The 13,893-nt window shown below is 38.8% G+C and overlaps 1 protein-coding gene across 3 annotated transcripts in view; it reads right to left on the bottom strand.

Moving 5' to 3' along the window:
- The window catches only part of LOC114656195 (coenzyme Q-binding protein COQ10 homolog B, mitochondrial-like), a 44,901-nt gene that overhangs the window by 12,032 nt on the left and 18,976 nt on the right, over nt 1-13,893 (bottom strand). For all 3 annotated transcript variants that reach the window (XR_007935672.1, XM_051931056.1, XM_028807653.2), the window contains one exon: nt 12,495-12,687. Coding sequence is in view for 2 of the 3 variants with exons in the window: in XM_051931056.1 (XP_051787016.1) it covers nt 12,495-12,687 (193 nt within the window). In the remaining variant the exon portion in view is untranslated. The remainder of the gene's footprint in view (nt 1-12,494; nt 12,688-13,893) is intronic.

A 13,893-nucleotide genomic window follows, 5' to 3' on the forward strand; every position in this document is an offset into this window, starting at 1 on the left:
TGACCTTCTCTACACTGTCCTGCTACAGCTGTTTGGCTCGTCTCACTGGTCATCCACCTTCCGGTCACTCTTGCCCTTCAGAATATTCTGCGAGAGCGACCACTGCTGCTACTCCTCGGGTGTTGGCCATACACCCAAGCTACCTGTACAGCTGCACACGAGCCTGCACTCACTCGCTCGCACCGACTTTCTTTTTCACTCTCTCTCTCTCTCTCTCCACTGCTTCCTGCCTCCTCCTGCAACCTCCGTTTCATCTTTCCTTTTCCTCTTTTACTTCTCCTCTCCCCTTAACCGGCTCGCGCTTCTCTATTTGCGGGGAGGACATGGCAGCTGCAGCCCATTAGCCACCGGAACAATCATGGATGTGGGCAGTTTCCCACCTGTGCACTTAGGTGAGAAACACCCACACTGCAGATCGCCCTGAGGCTCGCTACAGCTACCACGCCCCCTCGCTAAGCCGCGAGCGCGGCAATTATTTATTTAAAACAAAATGGCCTTTGCTGGAAGAGCTGTGGACCCATAACACCACAGAGATACTGTGGGATCTAGGCATCAGTCAAAGCACCAATCACAGGCCCGATTAGAAAGCGGGAAGCTGTGATTTGTCGTCTCCCTCCCATGTAACAATCACAGCCCGTGTTACAATGCACTTAGTCACCGAACTTGTTTTGTTGTTCTTAGACTAGGAAATACTACTACATGTACTATGTTTAAAAAACCGCGAAGTCGTGAATCCGCGAAAAGTGAACCGCGAAGTAGCGAGGGATTACTGTATATTGTATTATTATTATTACTGTTACTTTATCATTTTATATGAGAGTAAGTTAATGGAGGATTTGTATTTTGAATCTTATACCATACAATGACAATAAAGGAATTCAGTTTGATTCAATAGAAGACAGTGCGTATTTACAAATGATGATGACTGATTTCTAAGTCAATTCAGATTTCCAAGAACAATCCTCTTGGAGCTATGTGCTGTTAGAATACTAGGATGTATACTATTATAGGATGTATACTATTACTTTTATGATTCAATCAATAAAAGTATGCATATTACATTTTACAGATAAACCATTAACTTCATTTAAATAATGTACAGTGATCCCTCGCTATATCGTGCTTCGCCTTTCGCGGCTTCACTCTATCACGGATTTTATATGTAAGCATATTTAAATATATATCGCGGATTTTTTGCTGGTTCGCGGATTTCTGCGGACAATGGGTCTTTTAATTTCTGGTACATGCTTCCTCAGTTGGTTTGCCCAGTTGATTTCATACAAGGGACGCTATTGGCAGATGGCTGAGAAGCTACCCGGCTTACTTTTCTGTCTCTCTTGCGCTGACTTTCTCTGATCCTGATGTAGGGGGTGTGAGCAGGGGGGCTGTTCGCACACCTAGACGATACGGACGCCCGTCTAAAAATGCTGAAAGATTATCTTCACGTTGCTATCTTTTGTGCAGTTGCTTCCTGAAAGGACATGCTGCACGGTGCTTCGCATACTTAAAAGCTCGAAGGGCACGTATTGATTTTTGATTGAAAAACAAACTCTGTCTCTCTCTCTCTCTCTCTCCCTGCTCCTGACTGAGGGGGTGTGAGCTGCCGCCTTCAACAGCTTTGTGCCGCGGTGCTTCGCATACTTAAAAGCAAACAGCCCTATTGATTTGTTTGCTTTCCTGTGTCTTTCTGACAGACTCTGCTCCTGACGCGCACTCCTTTGAAGAGGAAAATATGTTTGCATTCTTTTAATTATGAGACGGAACTGTCATCTCTGTCTTGTCATGGAGCACAGTTTAAACTTTTGAAAAAGAGACAAATGTTTGTTTGCAGTGTTTGAATAACGTTCCTGTCTCTCTACAACCTCCTGTGTTTCTGCGCAAATCTGTGACCCAAGCATGACAATATAAAAATAACCATATAAACATATGGTTTCTACTTCGCGGATTTTCTTATTTTGTGGGTGGCTCTGGAACGCAACCCCCGCGATGGAGGAGGGATTACTGTATACTGTTCATAATTAAACATATGATGATGTTGTGGCACAGCAGTAGCGATGAGCTGATGCCTGTGGTATAGTGTCCACAGCTCATGTCAAAAGGGCCAGTTTTTAAAATAAATAAATCACAGCACTTGCGGCTTAGCGAGGGGGCGCGGTGGTGTGTGGCCAAGCGGTTCTCGGGGAATTCCTGATGAGGGCGTTTCTCACTTAAGTGCACAGGTAAGGAGTCGTCTGCATCCATAATTGTTCCCGGGAGCTGCTGATTGCCACAGCTGATCCACGTCCCCGTAATAAATAGAAGCACGAGGTGGCTAGCAGAAGGAAAAAAGAAAGATGGAGGTTGCAGGGAAGAAGGCAGGAAGTAGTGAGGAGAAAGCCGGTGCTTGAGTGAGAGGGAGAGAGAGCGAGCGAGCGCAGGCAGCTGGACAGTTGAGCCCTAGCGGGGTGCTTGGCCGACACCTAGAGCAGTTGATTGTGGCTGCTCCTGCTGAGCATTCTGTGAGGAGCAGGAGTGACCAGAAGAAGGATGGCTCGCCACAGAAGACAGCGAGAGTCAGGAGGCTTGGGAGATGGATTCCCCAGCGTGAGTGTTGGGGGAACCTAAGTCTTGGTCTGGAGAGTGTGGAACCGAAGCCAGGGATCAGGAAGCGTCCAGATCAGAACGGAGAGAGAAGGTCAGCTGCAGGAAGGGCAACTCTCCTGTTGCGAAGCCCGGTGGGAGAAGCAGGGGAGCCGGCAGGTAAAAAGAAGGCACCAGGCTTTGTTTTTAAAGAGACTGCTTTCAGCCGTTGTTTTAACCTCGTTTTAAAGGATTTATTCATTTATTTTTTTAACCACCACGTTTCTATTTTAATGGATTATTTACGAATTTAAGGATTTGATACACTGCACTATTTATTTGAACACTTGTTTTGTTGTTTTTTTTTTAAATAAAAGCACTTTGCACTTTTTGCACCATCCCCTCGCTTCATTGTTATGCCTCACTGCGAAGCTCATCAGTGACATTACCATCGGTGTCGGGTTCAAGGGTTCCCAAAAGCAAGATGGGAGCATGGAGCAGAACCCACATCGTCACAGTGCCACATCCAGGGATTCTTCCTGCCTCGCGCTTGATGGTTGCTGGGATGGAACAATTAAACATGTATAATGAAGATTGTTAAATGTTCCATAATAGTTTTGAAGAATCTGTATTCTAAGCTTACAGCTGTTTTTACATTTATTACAGAGCTCATTGTGCGGTGATGGGTTACATGGAGAAAGAAAACAGAAGGACAGGAATTGGGGGTTGGTATGTTTGACAGAGACAGTACTGCTGCATTAAATTATTCCATTCAGGGTCATGCATGTCACAGAAAGGATCTTGCAGGAGGCAGGAACAATTCTTGGATGGGAGAGGCAGGAACAATCCCTGGACAGGATACTAGTTCATCATGCGCTACCGTTCCCCCACGTTTAATACATGCTTTAATGCATTTTATCATGAAATGATATCAAGTATACTGTACATCTTACTATTCTAAAATGTTCAGAGAGCAGTAATATCATGAATGTAATGTATTCTATGTGGTGATCACTGCCCGAGTGCTCCTGTCTACAAAAGAGAAAGCCCATAATGATTAACAACTGGGTCAGGGAACACACGGAATATGAAGCATTTAACGTGTTACTTTGATTATGATGGTATTTGAGAAATTGTAGTAAATTAAACATCAATTGTAAGAGGACGTTTACAACATTTTACTTTAATGCCAAAATAAACTACAAGACTAATCTGGAAATTGAGTCTACATTTCGAATTTTTTTTCCTTTCTGTGTCCCTAATTTTTTTTTCTTTTCTCTGTGCCCTAATATGCTTCTGGATGACACTCTGACAGTGGTCTAAGACTCACCTTTTCACCTCAACTCTGACATCTGACCACTTCTTTTTTTATTTCAGGCACCATGCGACTTTCTGAACTTGAACTTTTGAGTGTCACTCCATGAAGTTACTTTTGTTGCTCACACCACTGCTTAAGTCACCAAAAAGTAGGTTTTTCCTTGCCTCCACTTCACTGAGTACGACCTCCATTTCACATTTACTGATTTTTTTTTTGCTTTTTTCATTGACTTTTCACAATACACTGAACATAAGGGGCTATTTATATTGATTTGCATATTGAAATTAGGATTTAAGCACATTCATTTATGATGTGTTCCTTCAGATGTCTCATATCTTTAAATTTTCATTGAGTATTTCTCCTTTAGCATACCCCAGAAAAAAGTCAAGGGGGCTAAGGTCAATTCTTTCTTTTTTCGACAAACTCATATTTAGTCTGTGGGGCAAAACAATATAGTTAGTTATAAATAGTGCTATTTCCTATGTGTCTAGACTTTAAGGACACTCTGTAGTTTGTATATTTGTCACCTAATAATAAAAATGAAAGTTAGGTAGTGCCATGCCACCTTCTGCTTTAGGTCTTAGTAGAGTCACCATTTGAATGGGTAGATGTCTTAAATTTCAAATAACTGAAGTTATAATTGAGTCCGATTTCTTGAAGAAAGATTTGTTAATGTATATGGGGATGCTCTCAAACAGAAAAAGCAGCTTGGGAAGGAAGTTCATCTTGACAGTGTTGATTCTCCCTATTTATGCGAGATGGAGGGTAGACCATGTATTTACATCTCATTCAATTTTTTCCACGGTGAATTCTTTTGAAAAAGAGCTTGTTCTTGTGACGTTTACCACTAGGTATTTAAACTGATCTGATACAACAAATGGATAGATATGCATTCTAATATAGTGTGCAGGAGAGTTCAGTGGAAAAAGAAGACTTTTATTCAAATCAATTTTGAGTGCAGATATCTTTTGAAATTCTGCTAGTGAATTAAGGACTACTGGTAAGGATGTTTGTGGGTCTAATATATACAATACCATGTTATCTGCATATAGTGATATTTTCTGTTCAAGTTCTTCTCTGATGCATTTCGAAAGTGAGTGGCCAATGATAAGAGGCATTCTTATCAAGTACCAAATTCTACTTTGACACAGTTTAAGATAATGTTGTTAATACAGACAGAAGCATCTGGACTGGTATAAAGTAATTTTATCCATGCACATACTGTATATTTGGGTCAAACCCAAATTTGTGCAATGTAGTGAATAGTAGTCCCATTAAACCATGTCAAATGCTTTTTCTACGTCCAAAGATAATAAAGCTGACAGATTAGAAGCTTAAGTGTCTGCCTTTAATAAATCCAATTTAGTCTTATGATATTACAGAAGGAATTACTTTCTCAATCCTTCAAGCTAGAACTTTGGAGAGTATTTTAATATTATTCAGAAGTGAAACAGGACATATTATAATGTCACACAGACCATTTTTTTTCTCTGGAAAGATGGTTAATTAATGCTTACTGAAAAGTCTGAGATATGTAGAATCTTCTTCTCTCTAGCTTCTATAAAACTTTGCAAATAATAGTGGAGTTAACTTATTTGAAAATGTTTTACAAAATTCCACTGGGTAGCCATCAGGGCCTGCTGCTTTCCCAATTTGCAGTGAGTTTATAGCATCCAGTAATTTAGAGAGTGTCAGAGGTTTGCCCAGTTCCTATGCACTAAGAGTACCTAGCTGTGGTATTTGTATGCATCAAATAATTCATTAGATTGTGTCTAATCTTCTTTAGCTCGAGTAGAATACAGGTACTTCTAATACTCTCTAAATGGGTGGGTTATTATTTTTTTTTTTTATGGTCAATGATTCTATATCCATATGTGTTGGTAATTTCTGTATTTGCATTGTGCTTGTATAAATCCTGCTTGTGGATTTGTTGAGCTCATATCTTATTAGCCTTCTCTCTATGTTAATAGTAATGATGTCACAATTTATAGATGAGTGTTCCATTTTGTTTGTTGTTAAGAGATTAAATTCTGATTGCAGAGCCTGTCATTGCCTGTGCCTCATTTGGTGACCCAGCATATTCTTGATCTTCTCTGGTAATTTCGCTGATTAATTCTGATGCTTTCTTGGTCTCCAATTTATTTTTGTGGGAAAGATATGAAATAATCTGTCCTCTTAAAAAATTCTTCAGAGGCTCCCAGACTATTCCTGCAGAGACTTGTCTCTCAAAACTAATCAATTTGTTTGGAAGTGAATTCTGTAAAGTTTTCCTAATAACCGGGAGTTAAGACACCAGCTATGAAATGAATGTATAGGGCATAGTGATGCAAGCTCCTGGATCTGAGGGTCATGATCAGAGATAATAACGGTGTGGTACTTGCAAGACCTGATCATAGGCAATAAATTATTATCAATAAAGAAATCAATTCTTGAGTAACTATGACATGTTGATGAGAAGAAGAAATATGCTCTTGAATTTGAATTTAAGAATCTCAATTGGTCTGATAAGTTATGATCCATTACAAACTGTGTGATTGTTTTGGTGGTATTAGATGTTATTGCCACTGTAGCTGAAAACCTATCCAGATCTGGTTTTAAAACACAATTACAGTAATCCCTCCTCCATCGCGGGGGTTGCGTTCCAGAGCCACCCGCGAAATAAGAAAATCCGCGAAGTAGAAACCATATGTTTATATGGTTATTTTTATATTGTCATGCTTGGGTCACAGATTTGTGCAGAAACACAGGAGGTTGTAGAGAGACAGGAACGTTATTCAAACACTGCAAACAAACATTTGTCTCTTTTTCAAAAGTTTAAACTGTGCTCCATGACAAGACAGAGATGACAGTTCTGTCTCACAATTAAAAGAATGCAAACATATCTTCCTCTTCAAAGGAGTGCGTGTCAGGAGCACAGAATGTCACATAGATAGAGAAAACAATCTCTAGCAAACAAATCAATAGGGCTGGTTGGCTTAAGTATGCGAAGCACCGCGGCACAAAGCTGTTGAAGGCGGCAGCTCACACCCCCTCCGTCAGGAGCAGGGAGAGAGAGAGAGAGAGAGAGAGAGAGACAGAGTTTGTTTTTCAGTCAAAAATCAATACGTGCCCTTCGAGCTTTTAAGTATGCGAAGCACCGTGCAGCATGTCGTTTCAGGAAGCAGCTGCACAAAAGATAGCAACGTGAAGATAATCTTTCAGCATTTTTAGACGAGCGTCCGTATCGTCTAGGTGTGCGAACTGCCCCCCTGCTCAATCCCCATACGTCAGGATCACAGATAGTCAGCGCAAGAGAGAGAGAGAGAGAGAAGAGTAAGCAATCTAGCTTTTCAGCCATCTGCCAATAGCGTCCCTTGTATGAAATCAACTGGGCAAACCAACTGAGGAAGCATGTACCAGAAATTAAAAGACCCATTGTCCGCAGAAATCCGCGAACCAGCAAAAAATCCGCGATATATATTTAAATATGCTTACATATAAAATCCGCGATGGAGTGAAGCCGCGAAAGGCGAAGCGCGATATAGCGAGGGATCACTGTAAGAAGTATCCAGCCAGTATAATTTTATGAGTGTTCATATTGAGAATAGATGCAAATACATTTTGTATGAAATCTCTATAATCCACATTATGATATATATCTATGCACCTAATTACTTTAGACTTAAATAAACTACCCATCACCATGACATAACGCCCTTCAGGACCACATAATACATGCAACGATATGGAAATTCTGGGCAAAACCAATAACCGATATGTTTTTCTCCATCTTTGTCAATACTGATTAGTCAATATTTTATTTACTTCAGGTTTGAATGTTTAGGCATGCTGAAAATGTACTATGTATTATCAAAGAAACAACAGTAACATTTGAAACAGATGAACTTTTTTTATTATTATACTATAAGCAGCCTGTACCAACCACCACCATTAATAAAAACTTGTGATGTTGAAAGCTTGATGTACAATGATTTGGGTAATAGAAATGGCATTCTATAAAGTGTGATGCGGATGCACTTTTTAGAGATGCAGCACAAGTTGTTCCACAATGAAACACAGGTGTGCCTTGAAATATTGAGAGACTGCTTTATATTTTAGGGTGATTTTGTTTTAAAGTAATGCTTACATTAAAAAAGTTTAAGACAAGATCTCCAGTTTTACAGTTCAGACATAGGAGACACATCTTTCACAAGGTAGAAAACTTGAAGCTGCATTCTAGCATGAAGGAAAACCTGTTCCTCCTTTTTGTTAAGTACCCACCAAATTAAATTCCTCCAATATTTTTCCACAGGGACTTGACTGTCTAAAATGGAAAAACCCACAAACTGCGCTGTTGCAAAAACAGTTTTGTAGGCAATCTGACAAACAAATTGTAAAAACCTGATGAAAAAGGGGAGGTGATTCCATTAATGTGTTACTTTTTTTCTCAGCTAATGTTTGCGGAGCAGTTTGCCCCTCACTCTTAAGTTATGCATGATCCCAGCAAGCCACCCCACAGTACCCACGGTGAGTTTTTGGCAAATGCACGATGATACTGATTGGATATTAGGAAGGTGCAGTGTATGGCTTGTGTTGTTTTTGTTTGTTTTTTTTTTTTTTTAATTAAATCTGTAACAAGGTTTTTTTTTTTTTTTTAAAATTTGGGACGTCTGGTCATCCTAATTGTTATGATTATTGTTAATAAATTTTATGATTCTGTTATTTTAACTCGGCGGCAGTTGAATGTGGTTTTGCAGCCACATACCAATTTTCTTCAAGAATTTCTTCATACATCTCCAGCAATGAAGCAGCAACCTCTCCCAGAGTGCAAATCTTTTTCTCTTGTGGTTCACTGTTTCTCTCTGCATCTCCTTCACCAGCTGACATCTTGACCAGTTGTTTCTCAAGTGCTTCCTGCGCTTGTTTTTTGGTATCTTGGTCACAAAAATTGATCTTTGTACTGTGGATCAAAGACAGTAGACAGATAGCATAGTGGCTCTGAGAATGCACCAAGTGTTTTGTGACAGCCTCAAAAAGCGTGTTTTTCACTGTCTGAACACCGGAATCGGTCGTACCATACTTGCTAAGCAGACATTTAAGCACTTCAACAGATGCAATCACATCCGCAATTGTAGATAAATGCGCGCTTATATCTTTAGTAAGTTGCTCGAATGGTTCGAGTAGAGTAATCATGTTTTCCACAAGTACCAACTGATGCACCGTAAGAGAGGCAGGAAGCTCGTATTCAGCACCATGCACAGCAAGAGTGCGCTTCTCATCAACCAGACTTTTCAGCATATAATGTGCTGTTCCAACGAGTCAGCACGTCCTGCTGAAGCATTCGTTGGGATAACAAGGTCTATTTGTATTTCTCTCAGCCGCAAAATAGCGAGCTGCGAGTGCTTAAAATAAGTAACTATTCGCCTCTCAATGGCAACAGTCAGAGATGCTTCTCTGGCTCAATAAGCCTTCATTTACAGCAAGCTGCAAAGTGTGAGCCATGCAGCTGAAACTTTTAATGCCACTTTCTTCCATAATTTTTGCCATATTGCAAGCGTTGTCACGAAGCACAACATGCACATTACTTTTTGAAATGTTCCACTTCATTAACATGGAATCAAAAGCTTGTGCAATGAAACAACTTGGAAGAATGTACCTAGGTTCTAAATGATGTAGTAGCCCGACGAAATCCCTCGTCCTCAACAAGGGAAAAAGGTTGGTCATTGAGTGCAATCATTTCCATTATTTTAGTAGTTATGCCTTTAGCTCTGGTGTTGTCTGAAGGAAATGTCTTCACGTTTTGAAAGGTTTGCTGTATGAGGCTACCACTAGTGACCCCAGTAGTATCTTATTTAACTTTCGTTTTGGTAGCATTAGCTGCTAGAAATTCAGTGTATAATTCATTATGATGGTTCTTCAGATGGGCAATTAAATTTGTGATAGTGAAAGATTTAATTCTGCAGCCTCCTCGCATTATCTCATTTCTGCAGGTAGAGCAGATAGCAACTCTGTTGTCTTCCTTTCTCACAGAAAAATAAAACCACATGACTGACATGCTTTACTAATGATACCTGCCCAATGAATAAACAACGCGCATAGTACTCCTGTCAGCAAAACTAGGAAACCCTGTTTTTTTTTTTTTTTTGTAAGTGCAACGGGCTGTGCTTACATGCATGTTTTTCTGCAACTTAATGTCTGCCTCACCGAACAAAGAAAGCAACATTTAAATTATTTAGTGAACTGATAATGTTGACATGCCCAAATTATATTGGTCGGCTGTATTGGTTAAAATGTACACATCTGACCGATCTCGATGTCATCATTTTTAATGAACATCAGCCAATAACAATACAGTTCCTGATATATTGTGCATCTCTAATTTTTATGTATTAAGATTCCCCTCTAGTTTTCTTTGTATAAACAGAGTGAAAAATTGGGCTAGTCCTACCTCTTTGGAATCAAAACTGGTCCTTATGTATTAACAAAGTATCCTGTAAAAATACTATCCTTGCATTTAGCCCTATTAGGCGAGAGAGGTTTTAAATAAATAAATTGTGTAGTGCAGGCTCTGAACGGGTGCAGATGTGTACAAAACGACTCTGCTCCGGGGTTGATAGTTGGGCTTGGCTAATTGCGTCCTCACATGTTAAAGTGAGCAGGTCAGTCAAGTGCCACACTCATACCTCCGAGTGGGTGGAGGGTCACATCTGTTGCCAAACAAATTAATATAAGAGAAGCCTGCATGGCAGATGGAGAGAAAAAAAGAAAGAAAAAGCAAGAAGAAAAAGGATGAAGTTGGAGGTTAAAAGGTAAAAAGATTCTGGAGATGGTAGGTGTGGGGATTAGAAGAAAGGAGGCAGGCATATGGGAGGATAGCCACTATGAAGAGAGTAGAGTGTTAAACTGGATTGTCTTAAATAAAAGCATTTGACACTTTTTTTTTTTTTTTTGGCACCTTCCCCTTGCTGCATGTGTGTGTCATCATTTGCCCGGCTCATCTCAGTTCATGACTATTGACAGTTATTGGTTGAAGAGTCTCCCAGAAGCAACAAGGGAGAGTGGAGCCAACTAGGACCATCACATGATCAAATTATAATTCCTCAAATCCTACTGGCAGAGATAAATAAAAAGGTGCATGATGGTCACCAGGAGATTGTTAAATAATGTAAATGTGCTAAGCAGAGTGTTCAATAGACTGGCAGAAGCAAAGATATTAAGGCACATGTTTCATATTGAAAAGATTGTTAATAAGAAAACCATCAAACCAGAGGGAAAGAGTGACCACTTCATCATAAAATCCCAAGTCATTCCTAGGAGAGTTACTAATGACATCTGTGAGTATAACATTGAGAATTACCCTATGGTGGTTGAGAATTAATTTTCCATGTATGTTGAGGTGGCATTCCTACTGAACATGCCAGGCAAGATGGTGAAGTCCTGTCTCATTAATAAAATGTTCAAGATAATTATGTCCACCTTGGTGACACAATCAAAAAAATGGTCCCGAGTTTACTGGGATGAAGATTCACAAATTTCCAACATGTTCAAAGGCAAATGGTGAGCACAATAGTCAGTAAAACTCATCATGAAACTGAAGAACCATTTTCTTGCATTGCCTAATTAATAAAGCCAGATTATGAGCAGCTCATTTAAGGCTGGCCTCTAGTCAGACGCAGCTTTCATTCCACAAACACAGAGGCAAAATAAGAAGCAATAGTGACACTGGTACCTCACACTGCAGATGGTGCTCCCACAAAAAATTCTGGGGTGCAAACCTACAAATGCTCTTCAGAGCCACAAAACACAGACAAACTGTCTCATTTAGTCTTTGAAATTATGAGCATATATTTTTGATTTTGATTTGATGTACTTTGTTAATCCCCAAGGGGAAATATGGGGCAGAAAAAAAATGAAGAGTAGAGAAGTGATGAGAAAACAAAACAATAATTTGGGGCAGAAAGGCACATTTATAGTGCTTTCCCAGCCTGGCTTTACTTACTCAAATAAACAAAGGATCTTTGTTCAAAGATATAATGTATTTAACTTTTCTCCAGTTCTCTTAAAATGTACCTTACTGAATGTAAAACATGAGAAAATTTTACCACTAATAGTACTGCAAACAAGCTACATTTCATTTAATTCATTTAACGGTTCCTCTTAGAAAGTAAAGCCTAAATCTTAAATTTTACCATCTAAATATAGCAGTTTGTTAAAGACTTTGGACCATTTTTTGAATGTAAGGGCTGGCTATGCTATTCTGCATTTGCAAAAAATATTTTCCCAACGGTACATCCTTGTGTTACTTCTCACTTTGTTTTTGTGATCTTGACTTATTTTCTGTATGTAATTATTTATTTCACAAGACAATATATCTTATTTTCAAAAAGATGTTCCTACTAATGGGCTCAATTGCACTGCACACTTAACTGAACATTGTTCATTTCAAGAACCTTGCACTCATAGTGACCCTGAATGTTGATAGAAAGTCACCTTGGTATTGACCCAGCCTGGAAATTACTGACTTTGCCCCAGGTTTACACATTTCAGACTATGAGCAAAAATTTGTGATGACTTTCAGTCAATGTGTGTTTTTTTTTTTTGTCACTCCCAACAATTGAACACCACCATACCTCTGTACCTTAACTAGGTGAGGCCGCACCATTGTGACAAGGGATGTATAGCTCTCCAGCACAGGCGGGAATCCAACTTCTAGGACAGCTTTACAATAACCAGAACGTCTAGAAATTATGACTGACTTTTTACACCAAGGCACAAAGTGTCTATAGTCTTGAATGTTGGCCACCACATCATACATCTCCAACATGGAATACCTACAAAAAATTGAAATAGAAGATATAAATCTGCATTTCATGTCATCCTTCATAGACTAGTAAATTTAGGGATATTTTTGTATTGTATTTCACTTAGTAAATGCATAGAACTTATAAGACAAGTTAGTCCCCATCAAACTACATAAACAGGTTGACTTCTTTAGATTTTGTTGGCTTTAATTCAATTCATGGTAAAACTCTTTGCTACAGCTATTACTTAACTTTGACATTTCCCAGATTCAATCAAACCAATGTTCATACTTAATACATTTTTTTTTTGTATTTTAAATTGTATGAAGCTAAGAAACACACTCTGTAAGCAGCTTTAAAACAAGTGCCTTGAAGAAATATAAAAAAAAACTATAAAAACAAAATAAGGAAAAAGAACAATTTGTAAAACATTTATTTCCTCCAGATCTTCCATAAGTATCAGACAGACAATTGAATGCTGTATATCATTTAGAAATAAAAGCACAATAGTGCACCTTCTACTTCTTATTTGGATGTTCTCATGCTTCTCGCTCGTTGCTGTGAATGGAAACTGAATGGGCACTTTCCCCACAGTCATATTTGAAATCTAAAGTACTGTAAATCTAAAAAAATCTATGCGTTTACAAGATTGCCTTCAAATTTAAAGAAGCATGTTGAAGTGCTTTTTTATTATTATTATTACCAGGCTTATTTTAACTTCACCTGTATGTTGTCTGGTACAAATCTTGTAATCAATATTTAACCTACTTCCTACTGTCTAAATGACTTCAAATTTTGCACACTTACTCACTCCTGATGACAATACATGAATCGATAATCAGTTTCACTACTTGATCAATTAATCCATGTCAATTAAGTACAGTGAACCCTTGTTTATCACGGTTAATCCGTCCCAGACTCTACCGCGATAAATGAATTTTCGCGAAGTAGGATTCTTTACTTATAAATCGAATATTTTCGCAGTTAGAGTATAGAAAACCTGTTTACGACCTTCTAAATATGTTTTTTAACATTAGAGCCCTCTAGACATGAAATAACACCCTTTACTCACCATTACACTCGTATTACCCAATATACTAGACAAAATAAGACATATTAGACATTACAAATATTATTATTATTATTGTACTGTACATTTAATTACACACACACACACACACACACACACAGTTCTTACACACAACCACTAACCTATGAAGGCACGAGCTCAGTAGG

This window comes from Erpetoichthys calabaricus, chromosome 8 (assembly GCF_900747795.2).
Source record: "Erpetoichthys calabaricus chromosome 8, fErpCal1.3, whole genome shotgun sequence".
In the NCBI taxonomy this organism is placed as follows: domain Eukaryota; kingdom Metazoa; phylum Chordata; class Cladistia; order Polypteriformes; family Polypteridae; genus Erpetoichthys; species Erpetoichthys calabaricus.